Source organism: Zea mays, chromosome 6, assembly GCF_902167145.1.
Source record: "Zea mays cultivar B73 chromosome 6, Zm-B73-REFERENCE-NAM-5.0, whole genome shotgun sequence".
Taxonomy (NCBI): Eukaryota; Viridiplantae; Streptophyta; class Magnoliopsida; order Poales; family Poaceae; genus Zea; species Zea mays.
Window position 1 is genome coordinate 165,634,357 of NC_050101.1, and position 15,593 is coordinate 165,649,949.

At 46.4% G+C, this 15,593-nt stretch overlaps 1 protein-coding gene across 1 annotated transcript; it reads right to left on the bottom strand.

The window, feature by feature from the left end:
- Positions 1-6,854: 6,854 nt before the first annotated feature.
- LOC103630499 (DNA-binding bromodomain-containing protein) lies at positions 6,855-7,358 on the bottom strand. The gene has a single exon (XM_008651560.4). It carries the CDS (start codon positions 7,317-7,319, stop codon positions 6,855-6,857), a length of 465 nt encoding a protein of 154 aa, XP_008649782.1. The 5' UTR covers positions 7,320-7,358.
- Positions 7,359-15,593: the final 8,235 nt, after the last annotated feature.

Genomic DNA, 15,593 nt, shown 5'->3' on the forward strand with positions numbered 1-15,593 from the left:
CTCTAAGTTGTCCCAAATATTCCGTGATGATGTGCAATTATGCCAGAGCCATCGCGCGCGCAAGGCACGCGCAAAAGCGCCCAAATCAAGAACTCCCAAGCCCCCAAGGGCTTTTGGCCTCGCCACCCGTTTCCAGTTGACTTTGCACTTTCCGCCCGTCAGTCGTTCAGAACCAGCCCAAAGGAATTGTCTTCTTTTGGAGTCTAGTAGGCTAATCGTTGCCTTGGGAGCATTAAGGGTGGTTAATAGGTAAATTGGTTGTGAGGTAAGCACTGTTTTCACCAGAGTTAAGCGCCCTGCCACTGAGAAGTTTCTCCCATTCCAGCTACTCAGTTTGTTCAATACTTTGTCCACCAAAAACTGGAAGTGCCCCTTCCTGAGTCTAGTTGGGGTGAGAGGGAGGCCCAGGTACCGGATCGGGAAGGTTGCTCTTTTGGCTGGGAAGCAACTAAGGATGTCATCAAGGGGTAGCCCCTGGCAACGGATTGGGACAATCATGGACTTCTGAAAATTGGTCATCAGACCAGAGGCCTCGCCAAATGAGGTGAGCAACTTGACAATTGTCTCAATATCCTCTTTTTTCGGCTTAACAAACAAAGCTGCATCATCAGCATATAGCGAGATCCTAATGCTGGGCGAGTTGTTTCCCAACTTGTTCAATGCTCCACTGTCCGCGGCGATCTTTAGAATTTTTTGCAAAGGGTCTATCGCCAAGACGAACAGAAGAGGGGAGAGAGGATCGCCTTGCCTGAGACCTCTCTCATGATGAATAGGAGGGTTAGGGACCCCGTTAACGAGCACTCTTGATGTTGAGGTGGAGAGGATAGAAGCGATCCAGTCAGTCCACCTCACAGGGAATCCCAAATTGCGGAGTAAGGCAATCAAGTAATCCCAACGGACGGAGTCAAAAGCTTTTTCAATGTCTAGCTTGAGGAATAGCGTGGGCGAATTGATACGCTGGAAGCGTCTAACAGTGCTTCTAACTGCAAGGAAGTTTTCATGAATGCTCCTTTTTTGAATGAAGGCACTTAGGCAAGGTGAAACTAACTCATTCATTCTTGGTGCCAGACGAAGAGCCAGGGTTTTGGTGATAATCTTAATGAAAGAATGGATGAGGCTTATAGGTCTGAAGTCCCCAGCTACCTCCGCGCCTTCCTTTTTGGGGATTAGAATGATGTTTGCTGAATTGATTAATTGGAGGTTGAGGCATCGATTATTATAGAAAGCATTCACTGCAGCCATGAGATCATGCCTTACAATGGTCCAACAAGATTTAAGGAAAACACCAGTGAAGCCGTCCGGCCCTGGAGCCTTATCTCCTGGTAAAAGATCAATACTTCTCTTAATTTCCTCCTCGGAGAACGGCGCGTCGAGGCTTGATAGATCAAACTGCTGGTCAGAGATAATGTCCCAGTTAAGGTCGACAGATCTAGGGGTTGGCCGCTTTAAAGCATTATGGAAGAAATTTTGTAGCTCTTGTGCTTTTTCATTGTGAGAGAAGACCCACCCATTACCGGTCCGCAACCGTTGAATGAAATTTTTTCGCCTCCTGGAGCCAGCTTTCCGGTGGAAAAATTTAGTGTTGGCATCTCCGAATTTAAGCCAAAGCATGCGTGAGTTTTGCCTGTTTCGTGCCCTTTCAATTACCGCATAGCCAAGGATGTGCATCTTCAATCTATTTCGGAGGTTCACTTCCATGTCGGACAGTCCCCTATTTTCTTGTGCCATGTCCAGTCTTAGAATAACTTCTAGGGCCATATACATAAAGAGTCTAGCATCAGGTATTAACTTGGAGCTCCAATCCTTAAGCGCCTTGGCCGTGAACTGCAGTTTGTAGTACAGCCTATGAAAAGGCTCACGATGTTGGGTCGGTGCCAGCCAGGCTTGCTCAACTATATGCTGGAAACCTGGTAATTTGGTCCAAAAATTCTCAAATCTAAAGGAACGTGGATGCCTCGGCATAGTAGTATTGGATAGGAGCAGCGGGCAGTGGTCAGAGACCGAGGATGATAGTGCATGCAGACCAAATATTCCGAACATCTCCTCCCATTCAGAGTTGCAGAAGAATCTGTCTAGTCTTACGAGAGTGGGATGTCGTCTCTCATTGCTCCAAGTGAACTTCCTGTTTTGCAAAGGAATTTCTTTCAAGTCGCAAATGTCAAGAGCTTGCCTGAACAGAAGCATTAGGCGAGGGTTGACTCTAGAATTGTTTTTGTCGCTTGCTTTGTATGTGCAGTTGAAATCCCCAAGGACCAACCAGGGGGAAGGTGAAGGAGGCCTCTGTGCACTCATCTCTCTTAGAAAATCAGGCTTGCGGCCTCTACAAGATGGTCCATAGACGACTGTCAGGTAGAAAGAAGCACGACGATCCTTAAGAGAGACAATTGCGGATATGTGGAATTCTCCGATAGTAAAATTGGACAATTCGAGTAGGTCGCTATCCCAAAGCAAAAGAATACCACCCCGGGTTCCACTATTTCCTTCCGCAGGTTTAAAACTGAATTTATTAAGCTTTGGTCCTCCAAGCGCCGTCACAATGGACCTGTCGACCGTTGATAATTTAGTCTCTTGCAAACAGGCAAGATGGCAAGTGGTGGTGGAGATCATCGCGCGCACTGCATCTCGGCGCGCTTGCAAATTTAAACCCCTTACATTCCAGCACAGGATGCTAAAGTCAGACATGGAGGAGAAAAGGACCCCGATTAATTACCGACAGCTGGATGAAATTGCAGCACTGCACAATAATGACAGTGAAACTTAAAGGGGCCACCAGGGCCAACACAAGCATGGCTGTTAAAGGTCTGAAGCAAAACAGCAACCCAATACAGTCCAGGGTGCTCACAAAAGTAGTAGAAACTGAACTGAGACTCATTGACATAACAAAAGTAGACCCACATCATCTAACATGGAGCTAAAACAACCATCAATCAAGCCGCAGCAACTGCTCTGGCCTCTGCATGCATGGCGTCCACCTCCTCTTGGATCTCAGCTATAGCATCTCCAGCAATTCCCATCAAGGCCTTGTCGAGGCGAACTGTGTCTGGCGTATCAAGATTGAACAGAGCATCTAGGGCCGTCCCCATCTCCACAGTCAGTGGCTTCTTGAACCAATCCTGAAATTCCTGCAAAGCAGTATTAAAATCAGCAGCGTCATCTTTTGCCAAGAGACCAAGCTTGCGGCAGAGGACGCGCTGGGCCCGTTGCATGACATTCGTTCGAGGGCCGTTGGCAAGTCTGGCGCTATGACGTACCGTCGAAAGGTTGAAGCCGTGTTGCTGCTTGATTCTTCTAGCAGGTGCTGCAGGAATAGTAGACAGAGTGGTCGCTGGTGTTGTTACCCCCTCCGAAGGATGTAGCACTGGTCGCTCAAGTATGGCAGGCGAGGGCTTGGTGAATATGGTGTTGAGTAGATGGCTTTGCGCGGTGGTTGACACCGCTGCAACATCTGTTGAAGGTTCATGTACCGCAGCTATCATCCGAGAGGAAGCGTCGACATTGGAGTCCGTCACAGCTTCGGCGTTGTAGCCCGCAGCAACCGTGCTGCAGGGAGAGCCTAACAGCACATGGTCCTCCACAGACTGCACCAAAGGCAGTAGCTGCATAGCAGGGCATGTTGGAATGGAATCGAGAATAGTTGTGAATGCTCGCTGCACTGGGATGAGACTTACGTTGTCTGCGAAGTTCATCCTGCTGCCATCCCAGACAGCAAGGTTGCTGTCGCCAGCAGCAGCCCCTGGGACCGAATCGACTTGGCCCTTAGGCACCAAGCGCGGTCGCCTTCGGTACACGCAGCCAACGCGATAACGACCTTTAGGGAGAGCTGCAGCCTTCACAGCAGGGCGCGGAGAACCGTCGTTGCCACCACCGCGTGAGCTGCGGATGCCGGGACTGCAGGCGCTTGGTGGAAATCTGGGGCGAGCAGGATGCCGTGGGGGGGGGGGGGGGGGGTCGCTGAACGGCCACGCCGGACAGCAACACGGGTGGAACGGCGCACACGGCTGCGTCCACGTCTCGCCGGGTCACGACCAATCGCCGGGTCACGACCAACATGTGGCGTAACCAACGACGCGCCTCCGGCATGACGAGGCTGCTGATCGCCGTGAAGGTGGTGACGAAGCTGCTGATCGCCGTCGAGGTGGTGACGCCGCCCGGATGAGTCATGGCGCAGGCCATGGCGCGACCCCGAGCGCTCCCGCTCGCGGTCCCTGGGAGCCCGCGAGATGCTACGAAAGAGCCGGGAGCTCCAACTGTCGTCGCGTCCTGGGCGGCGACCACGACGGTCACTATCACCATCCTCATCCCTGCGACGGTTGCTGCGAGGTGGTGGAGGGTCGTGACGGTCACGTGGTTCGCACTCGCCGTCAACAACACCAAGCCGCCAATCATACGCACGTGGATGCCCATGGCCATCCCTGGTAGGGGGGTCTTCCACCATATCAAGATGGACGATGACCCTGAAGGTTAAGCCGCTACGCCCCGCCGGTGTCGCGTCGTGGGCAGTGTTGTTCCTGTCAACAATGGTCAGCCACGTTACCTTAGGTATGTCAGACGGGTTTCGCGCCCACGCCCACAGATTGAGCGTCGTAGCATCCTCCATTCGCAGCGACTGGGCTTCAACGTAGTCCAGCACACAGGACTTAGCCACCGCACGCTTGGCGATGCCATCGTTCCATGCGTGCAGAGGGATGCCTTCCAGGCACAGGCGCACGTGGGAGCCGAAGACGCTGTGGTCACCGTGGACGGGGAGCTGCCACGGCCTGACGCGGATGTCGATGTTGTTGTAGGTGAAGTCGCGTTGCGCCACAGCCGTGTCCCGGTGATGCTGGTGTTCAAAGGTGACGAGGAAGTCCTCTGGATAGTGTCTCACCACCTTGATGTCTTCTTCGCGCATCCTGAACCTAGAGCAGAAAGCTCTTCTAACTGTGTTAGTGCTTGTTGCCGGTCGAACGCCGCCGAGCCAGGCCCATGCCGCGTGGGTGCTCAACCGCGCCAGCTCGCTGTCCATGTCCCGAGAGGACGCGGCAACAACGAAAGTCTCCTGCGGGCGCTCCATGGGGTTGCCAGGCTTCACCATGTTGACTTGGCGCAGAGGAGGGAAGTTGACGTTGTCGAAGCAGGGAGGTGGTGGGAAGGCAGAGGGGGTAGAAGCAGCAGCACTAATCTTCTTGGGACATTGCCAGGCTCTGTGTCCAGGGCCGCCGCAGTTGAAGCATTTCAACGGATCCCTGCAATCAATGGCGTAGTGCCCTCTGGCCAGACATCGGAAGCATTTACCTCTCAGACTTACCTTAAGATTTTTGTTGTCCAGATGGCGGAACCTTGAATGCTCGGTTGTTGGCTTCAATGAAGTCGCAGGCGAATTGAATCTCCTGCGGAGTCGCCGATGGACCGTTGTCCAGCCGGGCAAATCTTCAGTGCCGGATTCAGCGGATTTGCTGCGTTGAGGAGTGATGGGACGCAGGCCTGGGTATTGAAGTTGGTGGGTAGCAGTCCCATCCCGGCCGTGCGGAGTGATTTTTGTTGGAGCAGCAGACGCGTCAAAGCAGGAACGATGAGATTGGTCGGCGGACAGAGCTGATTCGGCGAACCTAACTCTCCTGGTGCAGGCGGCCTTAGCTGTCGACGAACCGGCGGCAGGCTTGAGGCAGGACCGCGTCGAAGAAGAAGTTCCGGACTCAGATCTAGGAATGCGGGCGTCCGCGTCGAATGCTGGAATCCCCACTGAGGCAGGGTGGATCTGGAGGATGGAGGCCTGATCAATGGGTTGATGGAGGGGTTGGGGTTGGTTTTCCGGCGAGTCGGCGGGGGGAGCGGCAGCGGCGGCAAGTGCGGTGCTAGCCGCCGCGAGGACAGGGAGAGCGTCCATCCCCAAGATTCGTATCAGCTATTGAACCTAAAACAATTGATCATTTGCTAGGCAGTTGTAACACATTTAGTAAATTTGGCCTGCAAGCATTGGCCCCTCAAGGGCTTGTTCGGTTCTACCCCAATCCATATGGATTGAGGGAGATTGAGGGGGTTTCAATCTCCAGTAAGTCAAAATTCCCTCCAATCCATATCAATCCCCTCCAATCCATATGGATTGAAAATAACCAAACAAGCCCCAAGTGGGCAGGCTTTCCTTTGATGACTGGTGGGAAACAGTAAATAGCCGAGTGGAGGGTCAGATTAGAAAAGAGTTGAACTCTGTCATCATCCTCTGTGCTTGGTCAATTTGGACTCACCGAAATAAGTGTGTTTGATGGAGTGTCCCCAAATTTAAATGTTGTTTCGGCAGTGGTGGATGAGGAATTACAGAGGTGGAGTATGGTTGGAGCAAAAGGGATATCCTACCTGCTTGCTATGGCTCCTGGGTCGGAGCAGATGAATGCTATGTGTGGGTTAAGGTCGTGTATCCCTCTGTTTCTAGTGGTGTAAATAGGTAGTTTGAGGCTAGGTTTTTAGGCTTCTTAGTTGCCTAAAACCTGGCTGTTTCTTTCGGGTTTTCTGTAACCTTTGGTCCCTTTCTTCTTAATATAATTATTTTCTTTTCTTTTCTTTTTCTATTTTCCTATTTATTTCCTTTCCATTTCAAATCCAAAATTACATGGTATAACAACTTAAACTACTATAAGCATTACATGGTCAGATATGTATAGCTTAACTCGGATAATCTCAATATAAAAATGAGGGTTCCCTTCTAATTGTCCTTACTCCTTACAAAACAACATCAGAAACAACTAACCCTTCCTGTTACATCAGTTTGAAAACTGGGACAATAACTTTTTTTGTCAAGTAAACAAACCGGAAGGGAACAACCTATGATATATGGTTAAGCTGTACACAGTTTCACCGGCATTGAGCTGTTGGTAGCTTCACCGCTGGCTCCTCTTGCCCCCTTTGCTAGAGCTATCATCATGTGCTTCTGCACTCCTCTTCCTGCCTTTGCTGGGGCTATCTACCTGTGCCCCAGCGCTACTTTTCCTGCCTTTGATGGGGCTATTTTCCTGTGCCCCAACAATCCTCTGCTCACTCTTTGGAGGCTGACCCACACCCCTCTTCTTGGCTGGCTCATATGTCTTTGTAGTCTTTTGATTAGCCAGCTCATCACTGCAAGGTCTTTTGCCATCCCCTTCCTTGGCAGCAGCATCCCTTGAAGAAACCTTGCTTGCCCTTGCATCCCCAGAGTGCAAGCTTGTTCTTGAAAAATGCAGGGATCGAGCATTCTTCTTTATTACAGGGGCACCAGCTGTTCTGGTCTCTCGATGGCTTTTCAAGAACAAGCTTGCACTCCGCTTCACAGTTTTGCATGCAAAGTCACGAAGCTCAACCGCAGCCATGTGCTCTAATGTAGTCTTCGGATAGAAGGTTATTACATTATTGATGAAAAAATAAGTATATCTCTCAAAAGCTCCTTGGTGCCAGAGATTACATGTTGAATAATTAGACAAATTCCAAATTAAATTCCGAATATAAATCATGACCAAATCAGAAGAACTGAAATAAAAGCCAAATCAGATGATGCGTACTGATTAGACTTACTGATTGTTGGCGCGCGCCAGAATCAGCTGGGTCGACGATGTCAGAAGATCACGAGCAGTCGCGTGAAGACGCTTCCCAACTCACATTTTTATATTCAGAATGATATCACGACCAAATCACATTTTTTACTGGTATGCAACAGCTGCTCCACAACTTCATATGGGAGAATGATATCACAATGTTGGATCAGTAGGTGAACTGTTCTTTTATTGTCCACTATCATAAGATTGATAATCTGAAGAATATTAAAAAAAGTGTTTAAGTCAAGGATATGGAATGCTTTTTCTAAAACGTACCACTGTAGAATGTAACTTTGTATTAGCAGCTAGATTGGACTCCTCCATTTTGATACCTTATCATGAATAGCATCATGCAAGTTGTATTTCTCAATAAACTCGAATACTTCTGGCTTCAGGAGCTGAACCAAATGGGTTTAATTAGAAATAATTTGACAATAAAAATGTATATTTTGATATGTGCCTACAAATACAGCTTTAGGATGTACTTATTTTAGCATAAAGAGAAAGTGCCTTTTCGTATTGACCATTGATCACATATAATTCAGCTAATGACTACATGGCACATAAGGCAGATATCAACCAAATAGGGAAAGAATATGAAGTGTAAATATATGTTTTACAATCATTAAATAATGTCCCTCCCCACCTCTTTCAATGAATCAGCCATCGATGAGGAGTTTAGTTGTGGCTCAACGGCAGATATGACCGGTGAGGCTGAGTATAATGTCGGTGGCCAATTTTTTATAGTAGTCAAGAGAAGTTCATGGAAAGAAGGATTGATAGTTAGAGCAACAAGGGCAACCTACACAAGAAAATCAGAATAGTATTACAACAGATAGGTGTTAAAATTAGTAATGGAACTTACAAGTTAGCACCACACCTCATATGCAGTATCACTCAGCTGAGGATTTTCTGTAGGAATATAAGGGACCAAAATAGGAAGTTGGCGGAGATGAGCAAAGTGGAAGACCCATGTGTCGCATAAAAGTTTTGATTAAAAAATGAATCAATTAACACGTAGGGTGAGATCCATCAAAATCTCACAACTCATCGGTGTTATGCTAGATCATTCAACAAAAGGTGATATCTGTGTATCCACATATTTTCTAACCTCTCCCATGCTGAAGGGGATCCTCGCAACAACTTTGGGCAGCGCTGAGCAACTTCAGCGTATTTTCTTTCAATTATCGAGTGATCAAGGTATCTTGAGCCCACCTGGATTACCATGAATGAACCGACTTAAATGCATAAAGTACAAGTACTAACAGTCGCAATATCAACATGATGACCCTAAAAAAAGCTGGAAGTTGGCTTACCCCCTTGCGGTGGGACCGACACACATATTACAAAAATAAATCTAGCATTATTACAAAAATGAGAGATATCCTACCGAATTAAGCATCTCTAGTGTATATCATAAGCAACATTACAATTTTAGCATCTTAATTAGCAGTAGTAAAAAACTAACCTGGAGTCGTGATGTCCCTCCATTATTACAAAAATGAGAGATATCCTACCGAATTAAGCATCTTTAGTGTATATCATAAGCAGCATTACAATTTTAGTATCTTAATTAGCAGTAGTAAAAAACTAACCTAGAGTCGTGAAGTCCCTCCACATCTTCAGAACGTGCGGGGGTAAGGTGTCACATCCGGTTTTAAGGAACAAAGCCGGGTGCATCTCATACATGCGCCAAAGAAGACAACATATATAATAACAGAGTGTATAGAGATAAATGTCACAATATAATCAGAGTACTTTATTACATAGCGGAAGTCTTACAAAATAAGAGATAAATATCACAGGATCTAAAATCTATCCTTGGCGCCAGAAAGCTGACTGGGAAACGCCACCTAGATCAAGTCGAATGCCTCAGTGTTAGGCGGCTCCTCTTCGACCACCTGTTCTTCTCCTGTGGGGGGTGTGAGACAGCAAGAGTGAGCTCACATACGTTCATAGCTCAACAAGTCGTAGGGAATAATGTGGCATGAACTCACCAAAGGTGGGAGTTCATATGAAGTGTAAGGCTGATCAACAAAGTAAGGGCTGAGGCTGAGCATTGCTTTTATAAGTTGGTCAAATTTTTATTAGCAATTACTAAATGTAAGTAAATACCAAACCTTAATAATAATAAAGAAAAGTAATAGTAAAATAATCCCAAATGCGATGCAAATGTCAAATTAAATTTAAGTTCCATAATTAATCATGTGAGGGTTCGAGCTGCTCATGACCGTGAGCACGGCTAGTATACCAGTTTTACACTCTGCAGAGGTTGCGCATCTTTACCCACAAGTCACGTTACCCATCTGCCAAGAGATGGCCAATCCCATACACCTCTACCGAGGAGGCGAGGCTGGGTAACACTACGAGGCCTTTACAAAGTTCCACTAGCTTCAGAAATCCCGCTACAGTTTATAGGAAGCTCCAGTGCAGGAATCCCTCGCCTGACCGCCATCGTAGCAAAATCAACCCAAGGACCTCCCTACACTGACCACTCCCCTACTGCCCTTGCCCCTTTCGGGTAAGGAAGACATCCACTAGCTTTCCTAGTTAATCGGCCAAGGACGTCCCATTATACCCTTGTGGTAGCACTGTTTTCCCGGGTGGTCGCTCCATGTTCCCATTAGCATAATGATCTTAACATGAACATTAATAATAAAAAGATAATAAAAGTGTAGTAATTAATAGTGTATCCACATACCCAAAACCACAATAAGCGATAGCAAGTACTATCCAAAAATATTCAGTGGCAAAGCAAGGTATAAAGATAGCCAAAACTGGGGTAACATATTGGGTCCCATCAAAATTAACCTATGCAGATCATTATAATTAATAAGAACATGGCTGGGAAAAAGTAAGTGATCAAGGGCACAACTTGCCTTCGATGAGCTCCTGCTCAGCTACTTCTACTTGCTGAACCTCAGAATCCACAAAGGCTTGCTCGTCTACTCGCATCAACACAATATATACATAGTATATCATAAATTAACATCACATCAAACATGTAAATAAAATATACAGTAAAAGTCTACACATTAAAATGAGATCCTTGGAACCGGAATCATTAAATTTGGAGCTATAGATTTCAAGTTATGAATTTCCTAAGATTTAATGTGCTTGAACTAGGATTAAATGATAAATTAATTTTCTTACCGTTTTATGTCAAAACAGAGACACTAAATGATAGACAATATTATTATAAAATTTTAGAAATTGAAATGGGTCAATTTGGATTTAAAGTGAATTAGATATGAATTTTCCAAGTTCTAGCAATTATTCTTGTATTAAAAATACATTTACTAATTCATTTGCACATTTTAAACGGGCTCTGAACTGGGCGTCAATTTCTGGTAAGCACAGGGTTCTCAGTGTAAGTTTTCTAAGACACAGAGCACAGTATGAGTGGATGGCGGGTTGTTTTCTGATAAGCGCAGGGGCTCTTTAGCAATGTTGACCCGCGAAGGGGTACAGTCAGATCTCGGCTATTGGATCACAAGCTGACGGTGCGGATTAGATCGGTTTTATCCCGAACCGGTACGCAAACGGGGCCCTTGGATCCATGATCAAGGGTCCAGGTTCAACGTACACGCGACTAGATCCTAACTATCCAATACCGGATCGACGCCACAGATTACGCGGCGCGAATCGGTACACAGAGTATTGATCCCAATCGTCCGTTATGAGATCGACGCTCCATAATCTACCCCCTTCTCCCCACCCAGAGCACGGCGGCAACGCCGCCGGCTACGACGGCGGACATGGCCGGAGCCAGGTCGTCGACGATCCTACACGCTAAATTAACGGAAAATTGACCCTATACGTAGCTAGCTCTCTACTGAGTTCGTCTGGGTCGACATTACTCGAAGTTAGGGCACTGAAACGCTATGACCTCACCATCGACGGCCCGAAGGTAGCACGACCACTCCGGCGACGCATTACCTTGGCTAATCAAACCCGTGAGCTATGATTCTTGGTTCTACGTGTTCTAGGGAATAAGGGTAATATCGGGGTGGTTTCTTACCTGCACCCGGGTCGTGGCGCGACCGGTTCACGAGGCGGCGGATTCCGCGGCGGAGCTGGGTGTCGACGAGCAATTGGTCGTACCCGAGGCGATGGTAGCGGCCCGCGGTACTCCAATTGACTTCAACGTCCCCCGACGACGGCCATGCAAGCAACAACGGAGCTGCTTCACTGAGGAGCCGAGGAAGGATCGACGTGACACTCACTCTCCCTCACGACGGCGACTTTGATTTGCGCTACGCGGCTAGGGCGGACGAGCGAGTACATGGCAAGTCAAGGGAATACTAGCGACGAGTCATGGTACTTGTAGGGCGGTTCAAACGGGTCCCAGTCAATCCCCCACGCCACGCTGAGCCGATGCGAGTGCCGGCGTTCTCGGCAGAGTCGTTACGGGACGAAGCTGACGCTGTGGCCCCGCATGTAGGTGACTGGCGCGAGGGAGAGGATGGCCAGTGGCCCCGCGAAGCAGCCGGTCGAGCGCGCGTGCAGCGGTTGGTCTTGGGCCGCGCAGAGGGAAAATGCACCTTGGGCCAGAAGGGAGGCAGTCGGCCTAGGTAAGGTTTTCTTTTTCTTTTTCTTTTTCTGATTCCCTCTTTCTCTATTTTCAAATCCAATTTGAATTCAAGTTTAAATTCAAACTTTATGGCTCCTCATTCACACTATATTTGTGCAGTTAAAAGTAATAAGTTTAAGGATATTTATATTATTTATATTTTTGTATCATTCCTCTTCTTATTTTCAAAACCCTATTTTCAAATGTAGGGTTTTAATTCCACTTCTAGTAATTATTATATTATTATTATTATTAACATCATTATTTTATTTAATGCACAAACATATAAAACTCCAACATGATGCATTTTTTTATCATTTGTTTGAATTAACCTCTAAATTTTGTGTATGCTCTTTTTATGAGGCAAATGAGGCACATAAAGTTGAGGAGATCTCTCTATTATTCCTTGTATACAACTTTGAGTATTACAAATCCTACCCCCCTTAAAAATAATCTCGTCCTCGAGATTTAAGAAGATGTAAGGAAAAGGTGGGGAAAATCTATGCGAAGCTCTTCTTCTCTTTCCCAAGTAGTTTTTATCTTCTCTATGATGACTCCACTGCACTTTGCACATCTTTATCACCTTATTTCTCGTAACTCGAGTCAATGTATCAAAAATCTTGACAGGATACTCCATGTAAGTCAAATCACTCCAAACACTGAGCTCATCCATTGGTAACTGTTCCTCAGGAACACGGAGACACTTCTTTAGCTGAGACACATGAAACACATCATGTACATCTGAAAGATGATCGGGTAACTCCAGTTGATATGCAACTTCTCCCACTCGCTTTAAGATCAAGAAAGGTCCAATGAAGCGAGGGGACAACTTTCCTTTAACTTTAAATCTCCTCATACCCTGGAGTGGTGACACCTTCAAATAGACATAATCACCTTCTTTAAACTCTAGCTGTCTTCTTCGGGTATCAGCATAGCTTTTCTGCCTTGACTGTGCAGTTCTCAAATTTTCCCTTATTTGCTGGACTTGTTCTTCTGCTTCTTGTATAATCTCAGGCCCAACAACTGCCTTTCACCAGTTTGATCCCAATATAGTGGAGTCCTGCACTTTCTGCCATACAAAGCCTCAAACGGTGACATCTTCAAACTGGCCTGATAGCTATTATTATAAGAGAACTGCGCATAAGGTAAACTCTTATCCCAACCTCCACCATGTTTAAGAGCACAAGCTCTTAACATATCCTCTAGCACTTGGTTGGTCCTCTCAGTCTGCCCATCAGTCTGTGGATGGTAAGCCGAACTAAAATTCAATCTGGTATCCAAGGACTCGTGCAACTTCTTCCAATACCGCGAAGTAAACTGTGATCCCCGGTCTGACACAATCTTCTTTGGCACACCATGTAAGCAGACAATCCGTGCCATGTACAACTCTGCCAATTTGGCTCCTGAATATGTGGTCTTTACTGGAATAAAGTGGGCTACTTTTGTTAGCCTGTCCACAATCACCCATATAGAATCATATCCAGCAGACGTGCGGGGTAATCCAACAATGAAGTCCATGCCAATTTCTTCCCATTTCCACTCAGGTATCTTCAGTGGATGCAGTAGTCCGGCTGGCCTCTGGTGTTCAGCCTTAACTCTTTGGCACACATCGCACATAGCCACATGTGCAGCCACATCTCTCTTCAATCCATACCACCAATATTTTTGCTTCAAATCCTGATACATCTTAGTGCTCCCAGGGTGGATAGAATAAACTGAATCATGTGCCTCCTTCAATATGGTTTCCCAAAGACTATCGATATCAGGAACACAAATCCGATTCTTGAACCATATCATGCCTTGCTCATCCTCTGTGAATTCCGGGCCTCTACCCTCTGTTATCAGATCTTTGATCTCCTGAATCTTAGCATCACCAACCTAACCTTTACGAATTTCTTGCTCCAAGGTAGGTTCCAATTCAATGGTAACTCCTTCTGTATGTGTAACAATTCCCAGGTTGAGCCTCTCAAAATCTTTTGCTAATTCATCAGGTAGCTGGACAACGAAAGCGGAGTGAACATGATCCTTCCGACTCAAGGCATCTGCAACAAAATTTGCCTTGCCTGGGTGATAGTGAATCTCCAAATCATAATCCTTAATAAGCTCCAACCAACGGTGTTGCCTAAGGTTGAGATCCTTCTGAGTGAATATGTACTTCAAGTTCTTATGATCCGTGTATACTTGGCGCTTAGTTCCCATAATGTAGTGTCTCCAAATCTTAAGTGCATGCACAACTGCTGCCAGCTCTAAGTCATGAGTGGGGTAGTTCAATTCATGTTTCCGTAGCTGACGAGACGCATAGGCGATGACATGTCCTTCTTGCATGAGCACACATCCCAAATTCCCAATCCTTGGCCACATGCATCACAATAAATGTCAAACCCCTTCTGTAGGTCTGGCATAATCAACACTGGTGGCGACATCAATCTCTTCTTCTATTGATCAAAGCTTTCTTGGCATTTCTCATCCCACTTGAATTCTCTTCCTTTCTCCAAAAGCGAGGTCATAGGCTTGGCAATCTTAGAGAACCCTTCAATAAATCTCCGATAATATCATGCGAGTCCCAAGAAACTCCGAATCTCAGTAACTGTAGTGGGCACTCTCCACTCCATTATCTCCTTCACTTTAGCAGGATCCACTGCTATTCCTCCATTGGAAATAATATGTCCAAGGAATGGCACCTTGTCAATCCAAACCTCGCACTTGCTAAACTTGACATAGAGTTGATTATCTCGTAACTTCTGTAACACCAACCTTAGATGTTCTTCATGATCGCTTTCACTCTTAGAATAAATAAGAATATCGTCGATGAACACCACGACGAATCTGTCCAAATACTCCATAAACACCTTATTCATCAAATTCATGAAATAAGCTGGTGCATTGGTTAATCCAAATGACATAACAGTAAACTCATATAATCCATATCGGGTTGAGAAAGCCATCTTAGGAATATCTAATGGTCTAATCTTCATCTGATGGTATCCCGATCGGAGATCAATCTTCGAGAATACCCTGGCTCCTCTCATCTGATCAAACAAATCCTCAATACGGGGTAATGGATACTTGTTCTTCACAGTAACATCATTAAGTGATCTATAGTCCACACACATCCGCTGTGATCCATCCTTCTTCTGTACAAATAACACCGGTGCTCCCCAAGGTGAGGAACTCGGACGAATATACCCCGCCTCCTGTAACTCAGTTAACTACTTCTTAAGCTCCTTCAGTTCTTCTACAACCATCCTGTATGGTCGCTCAGATATAGGGGCAGTTCCAGGTAAAAGATCAATCACAAACTCAACTTCCCTATCTGATGGCATCCCTGGTAACTCCTCTGGAAAGACATCCGGAAAATCTCTAACCACCCGGATGTTGTCACCAACAAACTCCTCAGGTATAAAGAACATTGCACGCTTGGATGAGGTGGTTACTACAATATTAACTTGAAATGTTTCTCCTTTAGGACTAGTGAGTTC